At 45.2% G+C, this 24,666-nt stretch overlaps 1 protein-coding gene across 1 annotated transcript in view; it reads right to left on the bottom strand.

Annotated features, from left to right (window-relative positions):
• The window catches only part of EEF2K (eukaryotic elongation factor 2 kinase), a 54,532-nt gene that overhangs the window by 25,528 nt on the left and 4,338 nt on the right, over window positions 1–24,666 (bottom strand). The window contains exons 2-4 of the mRNA XM_063099124.1: window positions 15,586–15,892; window positions 3,231–3,331; window positions 767–827 (exon numbers count right to left, since the gene is read on the bottom strand). Coding sequence (XP_062955194.1) covers window positions 767–827; window positions 3,231–3,331; window positions 15,586–15,816 — 393 coding nt within the window. The 5' untranslated portion in view covers window positions 15,817–15,892. The remainder of the gene's footprint in view (window positions 1–766; window positions 828–3,230; window positions 3,332–15,585; window positions 15,893–24,666) is intronic.

Here is a 24,666-nt window from a genome sequence, read left to right on the forward strand (position 1 = left end):
GGAGAAGTGTCCAAGAGGGGCTTCTGAGGGGTCCTGGTTATGTCTGTTTCTCACTCTGGGTGCTGGGGACACAGGGTTCACTTTGTGAAAACTCATTCAGCTGTACACGTGTCTGCATGTATGGGACACTGAAAGAGTTTCACAAAACAACCCCTACCCTCAGTGTGCAGGAAGTACTCTATCCTCTAGCCTTTTTCTCTTTTGTTTCAAAAGGCTGGTTGCAATCCACTGAATTTATTTAATAACTCAGTCATAGGTGGTAACCCGCAATTTTTTTAAAATGCTGTATCCCGAGAAAGTGACCTGCAATTTTTAAAAACTGATATATACATTCACAAGTGCCAAGAACAGTCTTTTGATGTATGATATTTTAGTATATGAAATGTTCAGAACAGGCAAACTATAGAGACAGAAAGTAGAACAGTGGTTGTCAGGGGCTGGGGGCAGATGAGGGAATGGGAGTGACTGCTCATGGGCACGGGGCTTCCTTCGGGGAGGGGGACGACGTTCTGGCATCAGTTGCGGTGACGGTTGTACAACTCTGTGAATATACCAAAAACCACTGAACTGTACAGTTGGAGTAGGCAAAGTGTACGGTATATGAATTATATATCAATAAGGCTGTTGTAAAAAATACAATCAATAAGCAATAACCTAAAGAATCCCCAAAGTTAAAATAAATAAAGGTGTGCGGAGGGGAGGGCGAGTGGACTGGAGTCAGCTCAAGGAAGCCCCCACTCAGCCCTGTCCCCTCAGGCCCGCTCACCTGAGATGCCATCTTGATCAGAACTTCGTCTTCCAGCCACTCCCCGGTGACCGCATTGTACCTGCAGAGGCCAGAGCCCACCCCAGGGCACAGCGTCCATAACACGATTCTGTCCCTCACTGGCAAAAGACCCTCTGTTGCCTGCAGGACCCTGCCCACTCGCTACCTTAGCCCACAGCCCAGCGACCTCCTGGTTGGGTTAAGGACACTCTCCTTCCCTCCGAGACCCCATCATACTGGCCTCCCTCCTGCTCCTCAAACACACTGTCCTCCTCCATTGCATCCCCAGCGCTCACGGCTGCGCTACTGGCTGCCTTGCTCCGCATCTGGCTCCCCCACTGGACTGTAATTCCACAAAAGCAGACCCATGTCTGTCTTGCCCATCACGGGGCCTGGGGTGTGTGCCTGCTTAATAAATGCAGTGTTGGATGAATGACAGAGCACCTAAATACCCTTATCATAGCTAGTCTGTGCAACAAATGGCACATCCCAGGGACAGAGGCGGCAGGGCTCTTGATCTTGCCAGACACCCAGGCGAGGCCCAGCTCAGGTAGCAGGCACATCTCCAAAGAGGTAATGACTGTCCCCTGCAGGCTGGGGTGGGGGAGGGTCCTGCCTCTGAGTCTAGCCAGGAAAGAGGTTGCCGGGTACACACCCAAGCCAGAGAGAGATGGAGAGAGTTCCAGAACATTTCCATCTCTCCTCTCCCAGAGCAAATCTGCCCCTGAGCCTGGCTGGGCCTCAAACAGGTTTGCCAGGTAGAAAACTCCTCAGCTCAGAAGATCCCTAAAGTCTAAAACCTCCCCAGGGCTGAGGTGTTCCTAGCTCTAGTCAGGAACCTCCCTTGGCCCAGCCCTCAGCTGGGGCAGAATCCAGAACATTCCTAGCCTCTGTGAGAACAGGTTTCTCAGAGGCTGAAACCTCCACAGGAAAAAGCAGAGGCCTGGCGGGTAACCTCCCCCAGGCTCGGAGGGACAAGGGCTCTCCAGAGTTGCGAATTTGCTCGCAGCCAGCCCTGGGCAAGTACGCGCTCAATAAATCATAGCAATGATGATTATGATCACTACAGAGACCAGGGTAAAGGACGTAACCCTCCCTCTCCTCCAGAAGAGATGGCAGAATGAGAGGCCCCCCAAAGCTGGAGCAGGGGTAAGACTTGCAGCACGAGAGGTGTCTTACTTGTCACTCACAACCACTCCCATCACTAGGGTAAGAGCTGCTCAAGTTCACCGAGTGCTCAACATAGGCTGGTGCTTCAACAGGTCATTTCATTTAACCTTTGTAGCAGCCCGACGAGACTGCTGCAATTACTGAGCCCATTTTCCAGGTGGGGAAACTGAGGCTCGGAGAAGTGAAGGAATCCTGCCTGCCAACCAGGATTCAAATACAGCTCGGTTTAAAACGAAACCTTGCTCTTAACCAGCCTGGGTTCAACCCACATGAACAGGAAATCTGTCCCAATCAAGGGCCAGCTTGCACCAGAGCTCTTAAAAAACCGTGGACGGAGGAAGAAGCCTCTAATTTAGACACTTTAGGAGATTCTAGCCTGAAATGCCCGGCATCCCACTGCTGGCAGCAAGGCAGGTGAAGACAGCCACTGGTTAGGAGATAAGCAGTTTGGCCTGGTCTGAGATCCGAGCTGAGCTCCGGAATGCACGGAGCCAGCCCAGCATGTGGGTCCTGCTTTCCCAGGCTGGCAATCCCAGGGGCCTACCGGTGTGGCCTGGGGTCCTCTGTGTGGAGGCTCTGTGCCACCAGACAGCTACCACTGTGCTTTTGTGGGCAGAAAGGAACAGAGTCCATGCCCCGCCCTGCTGGGGCCCCAACCATGCTGACCTCAGCTACCGGGCACAGACCACAGACCCTGCTAGGAGGGGGGCCTCTAGCAGTGGGGAGGGGGTGTATGGGGGATTATAAAGCCAACTCTTCGTGGGGTGTGAGCACAAATGCATTGCAGAAAGGTGGAGGGGGCAGGGGACCCTTCTCAGCCCCCATAGCTAAGAGGGGCCATGGAACGATCTTGCCAATGAAATGTGTGCAGAAGTGGTGCCATGTCCTGGGTGAGGCATTGAAAAGCCGGGATGCTACTTCCATGCTCCTTCCTTCTCTTTGGCAGTAATTGTGGGGTCACATGTAGAGGTGACAGAGCCACAGATGTAAGTAGCCTGGATCCCTGAGCTGCTCTGAAGAGTGGCTCAACTCACCCAACTTCGTCTGCATGAAGCCCCTGGAGTATCTGTTACTGCGGCAGAGCTCAGCCCAGCCTGTCTAACGTGTACCTTGCAGGACACTAGAGGGATTCAATGAGATGACGCACAGTGCCTTAGCATGCATAAATACTCGTATTGGCTGCTGTTACTATTACTCCCTGCTCCTTGACCCCCAAGGGTACCTGGGCCTCCCTGATTGTGAGCAGAAGCAGGACCCACACCCCCAGGACTCCCCACAGCAGACAGCTGCTGACCTGTGCCGAGTAGCGCATTCCGTGGCAATGTCCTCCAGGTGGAACTCGGCCCAGGGGTCAGGCATGTGCTTGGCCTTCTCGATCGCATGCTTCCAGGCTTCCTGAAAAAGGCAAAGGGGGGTGTTAGGCCCAGACCGGGGGCCTCCCACCCTGCTATGGGAGGCAGACTCCCATCTATTGTCCTTTTAGGACCACAGTCCCCAAAGGACCCTGTCTGCTCCCATGGGCACAGCCTTCTTGTGGGCAGAAGGAACAAGTCTTAACTACACACCACTTCACTTGTAATCAAGAAGACGAGAATGAAAATAAAATACCATTTTCCCCAATCCTTGCACTCCCCACTCAGATTGGCAAACATTTTGACGAGTTTAAACATTTTAGCGAGTGCCAGCCACAATATGGGAAAACGGGTATCCTCACGTACGTACCATCAGTGGGCAATCCGGAAATGTACGAAAATGAAAAAAATACATTCCTTAATTTTGACCCAGCAGAGTTGATACTGTAGAAATACAAACATGAGTGTGCAAACTTGGATGTACAAGGAGTGTCACTGTGATCATGCAAAACAGAATTCGAACCAAAGGTCCATCTGCAGAGACTGGTTAAACAAATTCTGATTACATCCACTTAAAATCTAAGCAGCGCTTCCAAAAGACTGCACTTGTTCTGTGGTGGGAATTTTTGACCTTACCAGACCCGATGTCACCTTTTTACACTAAATGTTGTGTAACACCCTATTTTACTGTCCTAAGTGAAACCCATAGACAACACAATCTTCCTAAGCGCGGAGCATATCAGAACCATGCCAAAGATATGCTGCCTTTATGTGTAACACAGCATTGAGCTCTGGACTCAGAACCGATTCCAAGGCCCTGTGGGATGCAGGAAAATTCGATGTTTCAGGCTTTCCTGCATCCCTGGCCTCCATCCACCTGCTGCCATCATTGCAATGACCAAAAACATCACCCAAAACATTCGAAACCTGCTGAGAACCAGAGCTTTCTTGGGGAAGATGTCTAAGGCATATTATGAAGAAAAGAGAACAAGCTGTTGAATGGTATTATGGTGAAATATTTTTATTTTTAAAAAATCCATTTTACTGCTTTTGTGATACCAAGATACAATCCCCCCTGTTCCTTCCACACCAACGCTCCTACACGGTGAATAGAAACCCCTTTTCACCCTTTTCCTGAAGAAACTGAATCTTTGTCCTGTGTCCTGTGCAGAATCACTGAACCCAAAACTCCCTCCCAGGCCAGAGGCTGAGCCATGCAGTGAAGACTGGATGATGGACTGGACACCGTCTGGCATGGCAGGCCCACAGAAGCTCTGAGATGGGAAGGGACTCAAGGGACAGCAATTCCAGACCTCCCTATGCTCCTACTGGCATCCCTCAGCCACCATGCCAGCCTCTGCAGGAGCCCAGCTTCCCAGGGACAGGGTCCCAGATAGGGCTACCTGGTGCCCACACCCCTGCCTTGGGCCCCCTTGCTGAGATCCTGCTCAAAATAAAAGAGGCTCACCTCCTGAGACACACACACGACCCAGGGCTCCCTCACTGGTGCTTTCTAATTTCTGCAAAGTCCAAAAAATAAAGCCCGTAATTTCTTTCTTCTAATTTGGAAGCTAATTTTTTTCTTGGGGTGTGGGGAGGGCTGGTCGGTGTGGGGAACCAAACCCTTAGACCTTGGTGTTATAAGGCTGCACTCTAACCAACTGACCTGAACAGACAGCCCCTGGAAGCTAATTCAGGTTTAATGAAAAAACTTGGAAAATACAGAAAACAAAAAGTCAAATCCACCATATTCCGTCCACTGGAGCAACTACTATCAGTGCCTTAGGCTAGTTCTTTTCCAGATCTTTTATGTGCGTTTTTAATAACACTGGAATCACACTGTGAATATAACGTACATCCTTTCAGGAGAGCAGGTCATTGGGACTCTGTCCTTTATTTAGCGGTCTTGATTTTTTTTTTTTTTTTTCTGATTCTGGTGAAAACTGCATGTACTACAGAATTCTGAATTAGAAAGTGGAAGTCCACCCTAACCTCCTTCCTCTAAAACCACAGCTGACAGCTGATGTCGCTATTCTGCAAGTTTTTTCCTACGCCTTGTTAACACAAACATGTATTTAAGAGCAATCACATATTACACATTCTGTTCACATCTTACTTTTCTCCACTTAAGGCAGGATCCTGGACTTCTTTCCATGTCATATGAACAGACTGGCTGGGTGACTTCCTTCCCATGGCTGCGGTAGACATACTTGTGCAAATGTACTTTAAGATATTTGTCTAACACCCAGTTGACAGACATTTGGATCCTCTCCAATGGGTCCTGGTACAAAGGGTGCTGAAGTGAACATCCTAATATCTAAATCTTCACACACTTGTAGAATATATTTTTTGGAAATGTAACTGCTGGATCACATTTAAATCTAGAAATTATCAAGTTCTCCCAATAGTTCTCCTAAATTACACTCGAAGAAGCAGCGAACAAGTCACTTAAATTTTTTAATATCAAGATTACATCCAGTAATTGTGAAATGTATGGGTTAGTTGCAACGTGTTTTAAGAGTTGCACAATAGTCCCCTGTAAGAGTCTGTCATTGCTGACAACCTCTGGCCTGGGGTTCTCCACTGTTAGACCCTGAGCTTCTCACTGATTTCTTTCCTGCTACAAATAACCCCACAGCAGACATGTCTACATCTAAAACATTTTCTGAATTTTGAACCCTGTATTTTATAAAAGTGCGAGGGTCTGCTCTCATATTTCAGATGCTGTGCATGGCAGGGAGAGCACTCGACCCCTGCTTGTCGGGAGCCTGCAGTGTCCTGAGAGGTCAGCAGGTCCCTTCTGAGTGTCACTGCACATGTACCCTATTCTCCACCTGAGACACACGGCTCTCTGCATCTCTCTCAGTGACTCCACCACTCCTTAAACCACCCATGACAGGGGCCAACCCCACTCAATGAAGGTTATCAACAGAAATTATCTCCCGGCTTGAGGCCATGGCACCAACCAAAACAGTCAAGGAAGAAGGTATTTCATAATCAGAGGGTGTGGTTTTGCATAGGGTCAAAATTACGTTTTTTCCAAACCCAGAGCTGAACCACACCACATCTACGGGCAGTAGGTGGGTTTAATGCAATTGACTTTTTTTTTTTTTAAAGCATGCTATAAAAATTCCTGGACTAACATTCAAATCCCTTGACTCTGGTTCCAGCCCTCCACCGACTATCTGTGGGACTCTCCATTTCCTGGTTTACAAAGGAGGATGAAGTAGGTTTTGGCTAGTGGTGGTTGAATTTCTTGTGGCCCCCGCACCTGAGGTAGGCACACTCCCACCAGAAACAGTGGCTCACTGAGGTAGCAGTGCTCATTAGGGGTGACCTTGCCCGAACTGAGAATCACTGGTGTAATATTTTACCACCAGTCAGGAAAAATGGGCTGATGGAGGCTTGGGAAGTGGATAGTCCCAGACACCTCAAGGAGAGAGGGAACAGGTACCTCCATCTTTGAGAGCCATCTGGCAGTAGCTGTGAACCTTCTCCTGCCTGACTGACTTGGGACCTAGCCATTCCCATCACCGGCCCAGGTGTGCCCAGGTGTGCCCAGGTGAGCTGGCCCAAGGATGGTCAGTATTTATCACACTATAATGGTCAAGCAGTGCAAACAACCTGCCCTTCCACAGGGGGATGCTCACATACACTCAGTATACTGGTATGCAGCTGCTGAAAAGAACAAGGTGCTGACATGGGTAATTTCTAGGATTTATTTATTTATTTATTTATTTAGTAAAAAGATGACCGGTAAGGGGATCTCAACCCTTGGCTTGGTGTTCCCAGCACCACGCTCAGCCAGTGAGCAAACCGGCCATCCCTATATAGGATCCGAACCCGTGGCCTTGGTGTTATCAGCACCGCACTCTACCGAGTGAGCCACGGGCTGGCCTAATTTCTAGGATTTATTTTTCAGGGGAGAAAAAAGCAAGTTGCAAGGCTTGCCAGTTGCTCACTTGGTTGGAGCCTGGTGCTGACAACACCAAGGTCAAGGGTTCAGATCCCCACACTGGCCAGCCACCACAAAAATATAAAAAATAGTAAAAAATTAAAAAAAACAAGGTGCAGAATGATACAAACAGTACAATACCACTTACTGATGGAGGAAACCCGCAGATCAATACCATGGATTTTCAAAGGATGTGTGTACCTGTAGATATATTATATACATATATATGTAGATAAACCCACAAATCAATACCATGGATATTCTAAGAATATGTGTATCTGTAGAGATATACATACATATATACATATATATATTTGTATATAAACCCACAAATCAATACCATGGATATTTTTTTTTTTATGCCAATACCATGGATATTCTAAGGATGTGTGTACCTGTATATTTATATGTAAATGCATAAAAAGAGGACTGAAAAGTGGCTTACACCAAACCGATGTAATGGTTACCTCTGTGGTCAGAAGGGGATAAGAGGCTGATCAAGCAAACTTCAGCTTTATCTACACTGCATTCTTTTTACCAAGAGAATGTATTCAGATATTGCATGTGTAAATCAAAGTTAATAAAAAAAAAAAGTCACTGAGTTAGATAAGGCCCTGCCAGCTCTATTAATTAATATTAAATCTCTAGTTCTAAAACTGAGTTGTTAAGTAGGCTAATTAACTTACAAAGAACAGGGGGCCGAGGGTGTTTCATGAAAAGGAAAACATAACCCTAGAGAACAGAAAGGCTTTGGTTCTTCAAAGCCTGAGAGTACAAAATAAAAATAAATAAATAAAAATGTAATAATAATAATTAGAGTAATAATAATGTATCTCCTGGAATATGCTGGGAATGAGGCCAGATATGTGGGTAATATGTTTGCATTTTCTTTGGCACATAGGATGTTGTCATCGTTGTTGCTGTTTTTACATTACCACTTTGGCACATAGGATGCTGTCATTGTTGTTGTCATTTTTACATTATTACTATCACTATTATTATTACTATTTATTATTATCACTATCACAGCAATCAAGGCTTCTGGATCTTACATAAGGAAGCATCCAGAGACTCACTAAGGCCTCTTTCCTGAAACATCATTTGGTAAGTTCACCAAGTAGATATTATAAAATATGTTTCTTCCCCATTATCATTTCTGGAGACATTAAGAAACACAGCTCCAGGGGCTGGCCAGTTAGCCTATTTGGTTACAGCCTGGTGCTGCTAACACCAAGGTCTGGGGTTCTATCCCTGTACTGTCCAGGTACCAGAAAAAAAAAACAAAGGAAATATGGCTCTGGCTCAGTCTGACTCTCCCATGCTGGAGGACAGTGAAGGGCTTAAGCCACACTCAAGGGCAAATAAAGAAGCGGGAAGAAGTGGGGAGCACAGCCATGTCCCGGGCTGGAAAAGCAACCACGTGTGGCTGCGTCTGTGCCACGGGCATGTAGAGGTTTCGTGCAGTCACCAGTGGAACCCAGCACTGAACCCAGCAGCAAAAGACTGGAATCTTCCTGAGAATCCCACACAAGGCCATGCTTAAAGAAACTACTGTGGCATATACACACAATGCACTGCCAGGGAGCCACCCAAAAAATGCTGATGTGGAAAGATATGATGATCATTGCTTGCCAAGGGAAAATTAGTACTGAAGAGCACAGAGAGCACGATCCTACCAGTCATAAAAAGTCCACATTTAACTATTTGCGTCTGTATTTATATTGAAATACACTGCTTTTTTTTTTTCTTGGGTGGCTGGTCAGTACAGAGACGGAACCCTGCACCTTGGTGTCATCAGCACCATGCTCTAACCAGTTGAAATAAGCAGCTAGCCCTGATTTTTTTTTTTTTTTTTTTTTTTTTGCTGCTGGCCAGTACAGGAATCTGAACCCTTACCCTTGAGCCTGGTGTTATAACACCGCACTCTAACCAACTGATGAAATACAGAAAAGTCTGAAATACACACTAAGACCTTAAGACCAATCATATCTGCACTTTTCATTGTTTTCTACAAGGAACACAATTACTTCTATAATAAATAAAAGAAATAATTGTGAAGGAAACAAAACTGAAAATCTGAAAGAAATCTCTCTCAGTTGCAAAGAGGAGCTGCAAATGATCTACCTGACAAGCGGGATTCAGAGCTCTGGCTAGAGAGGAAAGGATGGGAAGGATGGAAATAACCAAAGCAATAATGTCCCCTAGGGGACATAATGCCCTTGCCTCTTGGAAGCCCCTCCTCAGACGGCATCCTCGCCTGCACTTCATGGCAGCTTGTCAGGGCAGACGAGTGGGTAGGATCATTCCCTAGTCCACAGATGAGGTGCCCCAAGCTCAGAGAGCAAGGGAGGTGACCTGCCTAAAACCAGGAAACGGCAGACTCAGGGTTCAAACCCAAGCCTGCCCAGCCCCAGCTGCCTGCGTTTTACAAAAACAGTGAGGGGTTAACCAGAGAGAGTTAGGATGCGACCCAGCAACTCCACTCCTTGGTATCTGCCCAGGAGAAATGAAAACATTTGTCCACACAACAGCAGCCAGAAAGGAAGAAACAACCCAAAGGTCCATCATGAATGGATCAAAAAAAATGTGGCATATCCGTACAATGGAATAATATTCATCAGTAAAAAGGAATGAAGTACTGATACATGTTCCAACATGGACAAACCTTGAAAACATTATGCTAAGTAAAAGAAGCCAGACACAAAAGGCCACATATTGTAGGAGTCTATTTATATGAAATGTCAAGAAAAGGCAACTCCAGAGTGATAGAAAGTAGATTAGTGGTTGTCTAGGGCTGGGCGGGATGGGGATTTCAGGGGTGATGGCTAAGAGGGAGGGGTTTTATTTGGGGGATAATGAAAATGTTCTAACATTGGCTGGAGTGATGGATGCAGAATGTTAGGAATATACTAAAAGCTACTGAATTGTACATTTTAAACGGGTAAATTATATGGTATGAGAATTACAGTTCAATAGAGTTACTAAAAAAATTATAAAAATAAAATAAAAGGGGGACTCTTGTTAATAAATACCCTGGCACATTCCACAGAGGACTTTAGCATTTTAACACATGTGCATTCCTTTAGAAAGACGATCCTCACAGGCAGGCTTACACCTCCTTAGCCTCCGCCTGTTTACCAGATACCAGGTCACCCACCACATGGCTTCCTGTCTAATGCCAGTGTTTTTCTTTTTTCTCCATCTCCCCAGCAGGCCCTTATCTTCCCGGAGTTCTGAAGCTTTTTGGATCCAAGATGCGTAAGCTTCACTTTACAATCCTGCATTCCCAGAGGACAAAAAATGTTAACTGCCTCTGGGTGTGTCCAGAGCTTCCTGTGGCCACTGGGCATGAGCAGATGCCCAAGGCTGTCAGGGTGGGGCCTCCTGAGGCTCAGTGGGCAGGAACACCTCTCTCTCCAGTGAGTCATCAGACACTGGCCCCTGGGTTTCATTCTGGGGTGATCACTGTTCTTTGACCAAGTTGTTAGAGTTGCCCTCAGTGGGTTAAGAGTATGACTTTAGTCACCAAAGTTTGCCAACAAGGGCGTGGGAAGCAGGTATACCCACACGTTGTGCAGATAACGTACACTGGTACACCCTCTCTGATGGCAACAGGAAATGCCTAGCCGAGTTTAAACACACAAGTGTTTTGCCCCAGCTTGTCCCCCATGGGGGAGTTCTTGGACAGGTGAATCCCTTCATGGGCACAAAGACATAGTCACGAGTAAGCACTGTTTGTGGCAAGAAAACACTGGAAATGACCTGCATGCCCACCAGTGAAGGACTGGCTAACTACACCACAATGAAATGATATTCAGGTCTGGCTGGTTAGCTCAGTTGGTTAGAGTGCAGTGTTATGATACTAAGGTCAACAGTTCAGATCTCTGTGCCGGCCAGCTGCCAATAAAAATTAAAAAGATAAATAAAATACTATTTTAAAAATTTTTTAAAATAGATTAATTTTTAAAATGTTGAAATAAAATAAAAAGAAATGATATTTGGCCATTAAAAACAAAAAGCAAAACAATGACAAAACAGAAGAGATGACATGCTGCAGTTCTTAAGAGCACCAACTCTGGGGCAAGATCGCTTGCGTCCCAACATGGCTCCACCATTTATGGGGCAAGTGACTGAAGGTCTCAGAGCCCCAGGTTCACTACCTGGCAAAACACCAATTGCCACAGGACTGCGGTGCAGATTAAACGAATTGATGTGAGAAAGGCACATAGACCAGAGCCTGCCTGGCCCAAAATGTGTGTTACTGAAGTTCTAGCTTCCAGCAGCTCTTATGGGCCAATATGGGAAGACAGTCACAAGGGTGCAAGACAGGTTTGTAACATTTCAGAGAAAAAGAAGATGGGAGGGTCATGTGCATACATACACTTGTACACACAAGGAACGTTTCTGGAAGGACACAGCCCAGAGAAACAGGGAGCAGAAGTGGAAGGCCTACTTTACTGTATACCACTTACACAGCTGGAATTCATCTTACCTATACATACATTACTTGCATATTACAAAATATATGTTTTTAAAGTTGGCCTAGACAACAAAAAAAAGAAAAAGACAAGTAAAACAAACAAAAAAACCCCACATTTGCCTAGATACACATATAAAGATATTTATTATTGTACTATTTGTAATAGGAAGAAAGAAAGAAACAACCAAAATGTCCTTCAAGAAGGGACTATATAAATAAATACATGTAATCATGTAATGAAATATAATTTAATACACCAAAAAAAAAAAAAAAAGAGGTAATCTATATGTGCTGATATGGAATGATCTCTAGGATAGGCTCAGACCAGGAAAACAATGTTTTGAAAATAAAATTTCTTACTTTACTAAAAAATTAAAAACCTATGTATGCTACATATGCTTATTCCAGAACATGCAGAAATGACAGAGAAGTAGGACAGGAACATAGTTACCCCTGATCCCATCCAAAGACAACCCCTGTTGGCTTGACGTGCTTCCTCCTGGGCTTTTGGGGGATTTGTGTGTTGTGTGTGTGCGGGCATGCACGTGTATGTGTGTTGTGTGCACATGCGCAAGTATGTGCTGTGTGTGTGTGCACACAAGTGTGTCTTGTGCGTGTGTTCACGCGTGCATGCATGTTTCACAGAGCTATAACTGCACTCTATACTCTACGTTTTAAATTTAACGCCGCAGCAGAAGTACTTTCCCACGTTATAATAAACTCTGTAAACATCCTCTGCTTGGCTGCCTGACATTCCTGTGAGAAAGCAGCCCCCTGAATGGCTCTGCCACACCCCTAGGGGAACTTGGGCGGAAGGCTGGGCCTTGACTGCGGCAGAACCTGACCTTCTGCAATACACACCCAGAACCTGCCAGGTGGTGTGCCCTGGAGGAACGCCAGGTGGCCATTTTGGTTAAACAACCCAGGTTGCCATGTTGACAGTAAATAAAAAAACACACATTAGGTTTGTTGAGTGCCCAGGGAATGAGGTTTGGCAAACCAGGCTGTTGTTTTCCCACTGAAGTCACCACTGGCCACAGTAACCCAACAGAGCCTGCTTTGGATGAACTGGGACCGCGTACAAGGAAGAGCTACATCTTTTCCATACACGGTCAAACATTTCACCAAGTGCCCGCCGTGCCCAACAAAGGACCAGAGGTGCCAGCAGACACAGCCCCTAGCCTGGAAGTCAGACAGTGACTCATAAACAAAGAAGGACATTAGAGAATGACAGATGCACATAAAACGTCTGCCAAGAGCCCCAGGGAATGCGGAGGACAGAGCCAGGGAAGGGTGTCTTAAAATTGGGTCCTGAAGGAGCCAGGACCGTAATTTTAATAGACTGAGACATCACTTGAAAGAGGTTTTGGGCAGAGACATGAAAAAGAGAAGCCTATTCCAGGAGCTTCAAGGTGTGTGGTGGGGTGAACAGAGCGCAGAAGGGTCCCCTGGGGGCCATCCTCAGTGAGGATTTTGAACCTTGCTTCCTAGAAGTGACGAGTTTAGGGAGGGCTATTTATTGTTTGTTTGGGGGAGGGAGGTTATCTGGTTATTTTGCTTTATTTTTCTTTTAAAAACAACACATTTTTTTCCATGCAAGTAATACACATGTGTAGCTTTAAAAGTATATTTTAAATGTTTAAATATATATTTAAAATGTTTAAATATATATATAATGTAGATAATCAAAGTCCTCAATAGCACCCTGTCTCTCAGAGAGAGTCACCATTAACTGTTGGATGCAAAATCCTCCAGTTTTGGCTATGTAGACACTAATACATACGTGTATATATATATTTTAAATAGAAACAGGATTGTTTTATAGTTTAACTTGCTTTTTTACTTAACAGCATATTAAAAATGGCTAACATTTTTTGTCTTTATTGTGGACCAGCACTGTGCCTAGAGGCCCTCCCCTGCCACGCTTCATAGGGCTGGAAGTGGGTTTCAAAGCTGCCTTAGGACAGGAAACGGGGTAAGTCACAACCTGACCCTTCAGGAGCCCACCAGCCCCAGAAGAGACCTTCGGGGCTATTTCTGGAGCTGCCTGCCCCAGAGTGACTTAAGCTAGAACTCTGGCCTTGAAAGGAAAAAACGACCCAGCCATCTCCAAGAACTAAAATTATTAATTTTCTAAAAGCAGATTAATTCTGAAGTTATAGAAGAATGGTTTTAATTTCAAATCCCAAAGTGATAATAGGCATTTTGCTTACAGTACTAACAGATACTGACTGGCCAGTTGGCTCTGTTGGTTAGCACGTGGTGTAAAACCAAGGTCAAGGGTTAGCATCCCCATCAGCCGCCAAAAAAAAGAGAGTACTAATAGATACTTACTGTTTGTTAAAGATTAAATTAAATAAGGATAACAGTAGTACATTTTTAATCCCCCCCTCACCAGTTATTATGCAAAGTCCAATAAAGTTTGCTTTCCCCCCTCTCCTTCATTCCAGCTTTCCATGGTATAAACACAAATCCCTAACAAAATAAGTCCCTTTTCCTCAATTGAGAAGAATGTCCAACTCTAAGCAGTGGCTTTTTTGACCATAACCAGCATGAAGAACTACATCTTACATCATCTGCCTGTCCCCACATACACACATAGCCAGGGGTGATATCAAAATATCTAACACAAAATTGGATAAAAGCAGAAGATATGGAGGTGAGGTGGAGACCCCCCACAGTGAGTTTTTAGTCAGTAAACAAATATGGAAAAAGCCTGTTAATTTGTAGAAAAGTTTTAGTAAGCCATTAATTCTCACAGTCAAGGATGAATTTTTAGGACCATCTGCTGGGATGTGGGGACAGAAAAGGAAACAGTATTTATTAAGCACCTACAGTCTACACCACACAATACTAGGTATTGTTTCAAAAATTATGATTAACAGGAATTTAGCCTATCCTTTACCACATAAGATGGCTGTAAATGTTAAATGAAGTAATTTTTTCAGTGTTCCTAAAACATATTTCTAGTAAAGTAACTAATAGCTCATTATACTTTTTTGCTTTACTTTGATATCTCTGTGGGATAAATAGGAAGACTTTTCTTTTGGTCTCTCTATACTGAATTCATAGCCTTGTGACAGACACATAATAGGCAATAAATGCAGGTTTAATTAATTTATGTAATCAAGTACCTAGGCTGGTAAATATCAAACAGTTCTCAATAAAAACTTGTTAAACAATTTTTTAAAAAATTAACAAGGGGTACATCATAAGAGGCTGATCATAAACAACCAAAATAGTCATATTTGTGTGTGCAGATGGGAGTGTACGTATGTTTCAAGAAATAATATTTTCTATTCTGTTCTGTTCCATTTCTTTAAAAAAATTTGGGGGCACTAGTCATAGCAATTGATAGGTTCACCTAGGTTGTGTGTGTGGATGTGCATATACCTAGGTTTAAGAAATAAGATCTTTACACTTTACGTTGCCCTCTAATGTTTTCTATTTTATTCTGTTTTGTTCCATTTCTTAAAAACAAAACAAAACAAAAAAGTTGGCCAAGACTCACTAAAAGGTTTTCACAACCTAGTAGTAGGTCCTGAGCAGTTATCTGAAAAACACTGCTCTAAGGTAATGAAACTTGTTTTACTTATTTTTTTTTTTTTCTTTTGCAGCTGGCCAGTCCAGGCATCCAAAGCCCATGACCTTGATGTTACAAGACTGTGTTCTACCCAACTGAGCTAAGTGGCCAGCTCTTGAAACTTGTTTTAAATCAACAAAATCCTTCCAGCTTAACAAGTATGTCCCCAGATCCTAAATTGAGAGTACTGGCCAGGGTTTGGAAACACAGCACCCTCACTTCGCCATCCCTGAGGGCAGGTGAGCCAGGTGGGGAGGGTGGGGCAGGTGGGTCACTCACCTTGAAGTTGAAGGAGCTGGCTGGGGACCGCTCACTTTTTGTTAGGTTGCTGTAGTAGTTATGAACCTTGGAATTGACATTCTGGTTTGACCTGGGGTCATCGGTGATGGGACAGATGAAATAACCTTCCTCATCATCGCTGTCTGCATCAGAGTCACCGTTGTGGCCAGCCCGGGAGGACCGGCCGCCATCCAGGCCTTCCAGGCGGAAGATGAGGTCTTCGTCTGCCATGCTCCTGGGGTGTCCGTCTTACCGGAGGGGTGCACGGCACAGCCAGAGTTACTGGGCAAGTGCAGTGGTGAAGGTCCTGCAGAGGAAACAGAGTCAGAGGCTGGGTGCTGGGCTGGGGCCTAGAACTCCCAGTCTCCCCAACCCACATGTCACTGGCAACGGTGGGAGCCTGCACCCTCAGATGGGAACCCGGAGCTGCCTTTTGAGAGGCAGCTGGTAGCATCCAGGAACATTTTAAATGTACAAACCCATTAACCCAGTAATCCCATGTTTAAGAACTCAGCGCTTGGAAATGTTGGAACAAGGCAGGGGAAAGAAATCCTTCTTAAGCAACTAAAGTGACCCTTTTAGAACACAAATTGGATCAAGTCACTCTCCTGCTTAGCACCCCCCAGTAACTTCCCTTCCTAATGTCTTACTAAGGCTACAAGGGCTATGTTCTTGGCCCCTGTCCCCGCTCTGGCCTGGACTGCTCTGCAGGCTGGCGTGCTCCCCAGTCAGTGAACAGAGCAGGCTCATGCCCACCTCAGGGCCTCTGCACCTGCTGCTCCCGGAGCCTGGAACCTGGAACAACCTCCTGCAGTGCGTTCTCTCTCATCGTTTGGATCTCAGCTCCAAAGTTACCCCTTTAAAGAAATCTTCCCTGAATTCCCAAATCAAAGATTGCTGCCTAGCATATCACTGTGTTTTATTTTTTTCAGTGATTTTCACAAGCTAAAATCATCCCTTTTACTTTTTTTTGGTGGCCAGCCAGTCCCAGGGATCCAGATCCTGGACCTTGATGTTGTCAGCACCATGCTTAATTAACCAGCTGACCTATCTGCCAGCCCCCACTTACTTTCTTATTGTCTGTATGCCCAGTGCCTCAAAGAGTGCCTGGCACAGAGAAGGCACTCAATAGGTTTCCCTATAATGAATGAGTGCCCCTACAAGTGTTCTCTGTAGCACAACCAGTAACAGCAAAAAAATGCCAACAGCCCCAAATCCCATCCATGGAGGCTCATCACATACATTACAGTATTTCTTTCTACACCATGACATATTGCATGGCCGTTAGAAAGAAAGGGGAAACTCTAATACTCACACACATATAAAGATAGTTAAGAAAGAGTTCAGCAAGATTGTGGGACAAAACTCTCTACAACCAGCTGATTTTTGACAAGGGTGTCAAGATAATTTACCCTCACACTTAGGGCCAATTCATTTTCAACAGGGTGCCAAGATAATTCAATGGGGAAAGAATCATCTTGTCAACAAATCATGCTGGGATAACTAAATAGCCACATGCAAAAAAATGAAGTTGAACGCCTTCCATATACTATCCACGAAAGCTAACTCCAATGAACCAAAAACCTACATATAAGAGCTAAAACACTGTTAGAAAAAAATACAGAAGAAAATCTTTATAACCTTGGGTTAGGCAAAGCCTTCTTAGATATGACACCAAACGCATCAGCAACAAATAGATAAATTGGACATCATCAAAATCAAGAACTTTTGAAAAAAAAATAAATAAATAAAATAAATAAAATTAAAAAATTAAAAAATCAAGAACTTTTGTGTTTTAAAGGACACTACCAAGAAAGTGAAGAGACCACTCACTTTCTTGGAACTATATAAAGAACTCTTACAACTCAACAATAAAAAGACAACTAACCCAAATAAAAATGAGCAGAGTTTGAATAGATATTTCTCTAAAATGGCCAATAAGCATATGAAAAGATGGTCAACAGCATTAGCCATTAGGCAAACACAAATGAAAGTCACACCCATTACAATGGATATAATTTAAAAAATGTAAAATAACAAGCGTAGGCAAGGATGTGGAGAAATTGGAATTCACATACTCTGCTGGTGAGAATGTAAAATGGTGCAGCCACTTTACAAAACAGTAAGGCAATTTCTCAAAAAGATAAACATTGAGTTACAACATGATCCAGCAATTCCACTCCTAGGAGGATACCCAAGAGAAATGAAAACATAAGCCAACATGAAAACCCATACACAAACGTCCACAGTAGCATTATTCATAAGAGCCAAAAGAAAATCAACCCAACTGTCCATCAAAATCTGTCAGTCTTAAAAAATGAAGTACTCCAACACAGATAAAACTTAAAACTATTAGTGAAGTGAAAGAAGACAGTCACAAAAGACTATATAGTGCATGATTCCATTGACACGAAATGTCCAAAGAAGGCAAATCTACAGAAACAGGAAGCAGGTGAGGCTGCCTAGGGCTGGGGATAGGGTGGGGGGCGGTGGGCAGTGGTGTCTGGGGGAAAATGGGGAACCACTACCAGGGTGTAGGGAGTTTCTTTTGCGTTGATGAAAATGTTCTAAACTTGATTGTGGTATTGGTTGCGTGACTGTGAATATACTAAAAACCACTGAACTGTACAACTTCAAATGGGTGGATTTTAAGGTACGTGAATTATATCTCAATAAAGCCAAAGTAAAAAAAAAAAAAAGTCAAAAAAAGCTATAAAATGTAAAAAAGCAAGTTGCAGAAGAACAGGTATATTAGGATGATCTCATTTGTGGTTTTTTTTTTAAAAAAAAAGACATTTGTAAATGCATTGAAACTTTCTTGAAAGAGCCACAGGAGCTGTAAAGCACCAGAATGGACTGGAGCTGGGGGTGGAGAAAACTTTTAAAAACTTTGTACACTTCTATACTGTTTTAACTTTTACAAAGCTGGATAGCTTTCAACAAAAATAATAAATCAATTAGTCAAGTTAAAAATAATCATTTTAGGGGCCGGCCCGTGGCTCACTTGGGAGAGTGCGGTGCTGATAACACCAAGTCAAGGGTTAAGATCCCCTTACTGGTCATCTTTTAGAAAAAAATAAAAAATAAAAAATAATTGTTTTAGATCAAGCCAGTAATTCCAATTATTCTCCACAGCTCTGTCCACCAGGAGGGCAGTCATCTAGACCCAAGGCTTTGGCACTCTCTTGACAGCTACGGAAGCAGGAAACATATTTATATCCTGATTCAGTCCACACCTATACAGAGGGAGTTAAAATCTCGGGAGGCTGCACTTAGCCTTACTTTCTACAATGCCCTCTTGCTATTTTCTACTCTACTTACGTCTTTTGTTTTTCTCTCTTGTTATTCTCTTTCCTTAGCGCACCACCCACACAGTGATTTCTCCACTCACAGTTTGGAATCAGTGTCAACTGCTTGGTTTGTTTCTTACCCTCAGGGCAAGACACAGTCACAGGCCTGGATCCAGTGCCAGAGCCACCTGATCCTGTTTGTTACCAAAATCTGCCCTGGGCCTGCTTCTCCCCACTCTCAACTGCTCCCAGACCCAGAGCCCACTCTGCCCCGGTCAGCCCGAGGCCAGAATCCCTGCTGACCAAGACAGTGAGATGCCTGGAGCAGCCAGCAGGTCTGGCCACTGCCTCAGTGGTCTCTGGGAGCCAGGATGGTGCCAAGGGAGGGGCTAGAAGCACAGCTTCAGCCTGCAAACATCCATGCAGTATAGCTCAGTGGTTAAGGGCTCAGATTCAGGGGCTGGACTGCTAGGGGGCAAATCCTGGCTCTCCTGCTGGTGACCTTGTCAAATTATTTCATCTCGTCAATATGTTACAATGAAGACAGCTAAGCGGGCAAGTAGCCAGATTGGGGTTCCACAGCTAGTTCCCAGGAGAATTAGGATCAGAACCCCAGCCCTTGGCCACGTCCCACCACTGACCTGACAACATTCTCCTAGGCCCTGGGAAAGGAGAGGAGCTGCAGACAAGCAGCTGCGACCCTGCCTGGCACAGTGCCTTGTACACAGCAGGCACATGATATGCATTCCAGAACTGAGTGAGCATGATCTGTTTTATGGCTTTTGAGTTGTCATAAATTTGCTCTTAAGACAGCTGTGGCAATGCCTGCTAACTGTCCCCCAACAACTGTTCGCTCCTTTTTCCTTAATAACAATCATTGGTTTTTGGTTAAGCACACAGACATTTAGAATAAGCTCTACATTTCCCAGAATCCTTTGCAGCTACTGTGACCCTGGGACCAAGTTCTGGTCAATGAGATATAAACAGAAGGGCTGTGTGCAACTTTAAAGAAGAGCTTTTAAAAGGGAGAGAGTATGCCCTTGTGTTCTCCCTCCTTCCAGATGACTGGAATGCAGGTGCGATTGCAGGAGCTCAAGCAACCATGTGAGACATGAGGTGGAAGCCATATGCTGAGGCTGGCAGGACCATGAGACACAGAGCCTGGATCCCTTACATCATGGCACAGCATAATAGTCCTGGACTCAATCTCCATACTCTGATACCTAAACCTATATAATCTACTGTAATTTTTTTTCCTTACTATTGCTAATTCTGTCTGGTCCTGTAGCCCCTTCTCTCCCATATCATACAAAGTCACATTCCTTATAACAAGTCAATGACTGGGCAGGGACAGGAAAATTGTGACTTCAATCCAGAGTCCTAACTTGACAGCTGCTCCCATATTTGCACATAAGACTGGGCACCTGAGGGATGTTAGATTCCCCTAGACAGGCAAGGCACCCTTGTCGGCCCATAACTCAGCTCCACCTCTGTTCTGACACCAGTCAGGATGCCAGCCGCCTAGGAATCTCCATCTAACTTGGGCTTCCCTTGGCCCAAAGGAGTCTGCTCCTGTGAGCAGAGAACCGCAGCTCCCAAGAACATCAGAATTCTCTAGAAGGTTTCCACTGCCTTCACTGAGGCATCCACATCTCCCCTCCCAGTCCCTGACACACCCTGGGAAAATATTCTATGGAGAGGAACTTTCTGAGTGAAGTTCTGAGTCAAGTTCAAGCCCAGCTATATGACTTCACCTGCTGAGCCTCACCTTCCTCACTACAAACTTGGGTGCACGACTGTACCCTCTCCATTAATTCAACAGCCTGGCACAGAACAAGCACCAGCATACAGAGGGCTCTGTCATCATCACCATCTTCATCATCAACATCATAAATAAAAATGGCTGAGCCAGGCTGGTAACCTTGATGTGAGCTAAGAAGCAAAGCCAAGTTTCTTCGGGAGTCTTCAGGGAACACTATTTTGGACTCTAGCCCTGGAAGCCACTGCTCTCACTGGGCCTTGCTATAAAAGGGCTGCTCTGGCAGCCACAAGGGGCAGGAAACTATGTTTGCAAAGCCCAATAAGGCCTGCAGGTCAAGCCACAGTGGCCGCTGGTCCTCCTCAGGGCTCACCCCAACCCCAGAAGCTGCCTTCCTGCTGTAGAAAGGGGACAGAATCTCTCCTCCCCTCACAGGACCCAGCATCCCGGAGCCAATATAACCCATCTGGGTCAGCCAGGGCACACACTAGTATATGCCCAGCATGGCAGAACCCACAGGTCCTCAACCGCCACTGCGGTGGATATGGGTGACTGATTGCCACCTACTGTCACACACCTACTTCTGTATGTTGATCTCTCTCTCTCCCCCACCCTCAGGTCATGTGGCTGGGGGTGGAGGTGTTATGTGACCCGGGTCTAAACCAATCACAGTGCTGGGGTGCTTGGCCACTGGGATTGGTTCAGAGGTGGTGATGGGACTTGAATCAAGCCAATCAGGCCCACTGTGAGGTAAGCCTCGGCTTTTGCATGAGCAACTGGAAGAGGTGATCAGTCCTTTCCTGCTGGATGTGAATAAGACTGGGGCCGAGGTCACCACACAACAAAGCTGGCACGCGGTGGAGGGCAGAACCAGAGATAACAAGAAAAACAAATAGTGATTAACATCATTTGAAACCCACAATCCAAATGTGCCTGAGCCAAATTCCCCATCCCCACCTGGGCTTCTGAATTATACGATACAATAAATCCTTCCTTTTGGGGTATGGGGAGGACTAGTTAGCTGGTTACAGATAAGTTTTCTGTCACCTGCAATATGAAAAGTCCAAAACCCAGCTAGGACTTCGGGCCACTGAATATTATTTATATATCATTTAAAAATACTTTTACTAAAACACATCATTGAAGATTAACACCCCTTTCTTACCAGGGCCGCCTGTACAACCACACAGGCTGCGTACCACTCAGCTCTAGTGCAAAACCTTTGCAGCTGAGCATGGGTAACCTACTTCCCACCCCCAGAAGCAGCCCCTCCCAACCAGTCTTAGTGCTACTCCTAGAGGATATCGCCACATGTCCAAATCACATGCTTTCCCTGCTGTTTCTTAATTTATCCATTTTGGTCCCATCATCTGATTTCGTGGTGTGATATACCAGGCTTTGGCTCCACCTCCGCTGACCACTTCCCTTCCCCACCCCCACACGGGTCGATCTTCTGGTTTAGCTGAGTTCATCTCACCATGACAGAGAAGGGAAGAAATGGCTTTTATCCTGCAAACGAGTGATAAGAAAGCAGGAGAGACCTCTGATCCTATCAACCTCAAAAAGGCATAACTTTTACTGAAATAAGACTGACAAATAACACATGTGAAAGGCTCCTGCACACCAGGTGCCACACTAAGCTCTTGACGTGGACTCTCTCATTTGACAACAGGAGCTGCTGGGCCCAGAAGTGACTGCCTACCTCCAAAAGGGCCCCTTTGGGGAGGGAAACTAAGCAGCGGTAGGCTGCCCTGGGATGCACATGGCTTGTTCCAGGGATATCTGGAACTGCCAGCTTGAGTCCTCAGTTTCCCTCAACCAAGAAACAAAAACCAAGGCCCAGTATAGTTGCTGACAGCTTGTGCTCTGCAGCCATGTGGCCGGGACCCCATCCTAAACAACAGAGCCTCAGGGGCAGGCTGTGACTTCCTCAGGTCTGTGTCCCCCGCAGTGGCTCTGCTGCGCACGTGCTCTGCCAGCACACATCAAATACTTCTCCGCTCTGTTTTACTTATTTCCTGGGGGTGCAGCAATAGCAGTTACTAAGTCAAACATCGAGCTAAACGTTTGTGTTAGTGTTTTACTAATGTCTGTACCACAGCATGTAGTAGGGGCTAATAAATATTCATTCAAGTGACTGAGAAAAATAAAAGGACCGATTTCCAGATGTGGAGCCCTTCTGCCCCTTCCTCCTTCCTTCTCACCTCCTCTACTTTCCAGGCCCAAGAACCAGCCACCATTCATGACCAAGCTCTCCCACCTCCCTGCCCTTGCACCCACAGGTCCCTCTGCCTGGAGCCCCTTTCCCACTCTGGACAAACCCATTTGTTCCCCTCAAGATCCAGCTCAAATTCTGACCTCCTCCAGAAAGCCCTCCCTGGGTGGTTTCTTCATCTGTAATACAGGGGAGAGCCAACAGTACCTACCCCAGCAGTGGCTCGGAGGAGTCAATGAGATCAGGCACATGGTACCACAGACTGGGTGCTATTATGCCCTGACCTCCCCACTCCCCCACGACCTGTCACTTCCCTCCTGTCAAGCTCTCTATGGCATTTTTATGACACCCAGAGGCCAAACAGTCTACATGGTAAGCAGAATAATGCAACCCTCCCCCCAAGATGTCTACATTCTAGACCCTTCAACCTGTGATTATGTTACCTGATATGGCAAAAGGGACATGCAGATGTGATCAAGTCAAGTATCTTGAGATGGAGAGATTGTTGTGGATTATCTATGTGGTCCCAGTGTAATCACAAGGGTCCTTACAAAATAGAGGCAGGAAGGTCAGAGTTCGAGGAAGAGATATGACCATGGAAGCAGGGGTCATACACAAAGTGAAAGATTTGAAGATACAGGACAGGCCACGAGCCGAGGAATGTGCACAGCCCTGCAGTGGACTGAATGGCCCCCCAAAGTCATTACAGCTTAATCCCCACTGTGACTGTTGAGGGAGGGAAATCCTATTATGGTGATTAAAAGGTGGGTCTTGAAGAGGTGATTAGATTCTGATGACCGTGCCCTAACAAATGGATTAATAATGGTGGTCATGGGCATGGTTCTGGGGGCTTTAAAAGGAGAGCACATGAGAGTCTCTTTGCTCCATCATTTTCTGCCATGTGAGACCTCTGCATTGCTGTAAAGATCCTCACCAGATGGGTTTCCTGGACTTTGGACTTCCCAGCTCTGAAACTGTAAGCAATAAATTCTGTTTTCTTATAAATTTACCCAGTTCCAGGTATTTTGTTATAAGCAACAGAAACAGACTAATATAAGCCTCTAGAAGTGAGAAAAGGTGAAAAAACAGATTTTCCCCTAGGGTCTCCAGAAGGACCACAGCCCTGCTGACACCGTGACTTTAGAACTTCTGACCCCAAGACCTGTAAGATAATAAATTTGTGCTGTTTTAAGCCACTAAGTTTGTGGTAATTTGTTATAGCAGCTAGGAAATGAATATAGTCTAGAACAGTGGCTCCCAACTGGGGGCAATCTTGCTCCCTCAGGGAACACTTGGCAATGGCTACAGACACTTTTAGTTGTCACAACTCTGGGGGTGCAACTGCCATCGAGTGCGTAGAGGCAAGGACACTGCTAAACATCTCATAATGCACAGGACAGCCCCCTACCGCGAAGAATTATCTGACCAAAATGTCAATAGTGCTGAGGCTGAGAAACGCAGCTCTGGAATGATTCTGGTGGAATTTCAAGGAGCCCATCCTGGCCCTCTCTCCCCACACTCCTCTTCAAAAACAAATCTCCAAGCATACACCATAAAGAGATGGAGACATTAGCTTACTTAGTGATGCAAACAGTCACGTGCTACAGAAACCAAAGAGATAAGTCAACATTCACTCTGCTCAAAGCTCATAAAAATATCATTGCAGTACACTGTGCTTTGTCATATAAAACTGTCACTGTGCAAGGGCTATCTTACTGCTTTAGACACTAGAAAACCATATTTTGGAATGTGAAGCACAAAATATTGTAATTATAGTTTCAATTAGCAAAATGCACAAGAGAGCTTGAATTTTAATC

The sequence above is a fragment of the Cynocephalus volans genome, chromosome 6 (assembly GCF_027409185.1).
Source record: "Cynocephalus volans isolate mCynVol1 chromosome 6, mCynVol1.pri, whole genome shotgun sequence".
NCBI lineage: Eukaryota > Metazoa > Chordata > Mammalia > Dermoptera > Cynocephalidae > Cynocephalus > Cynocephalus volans.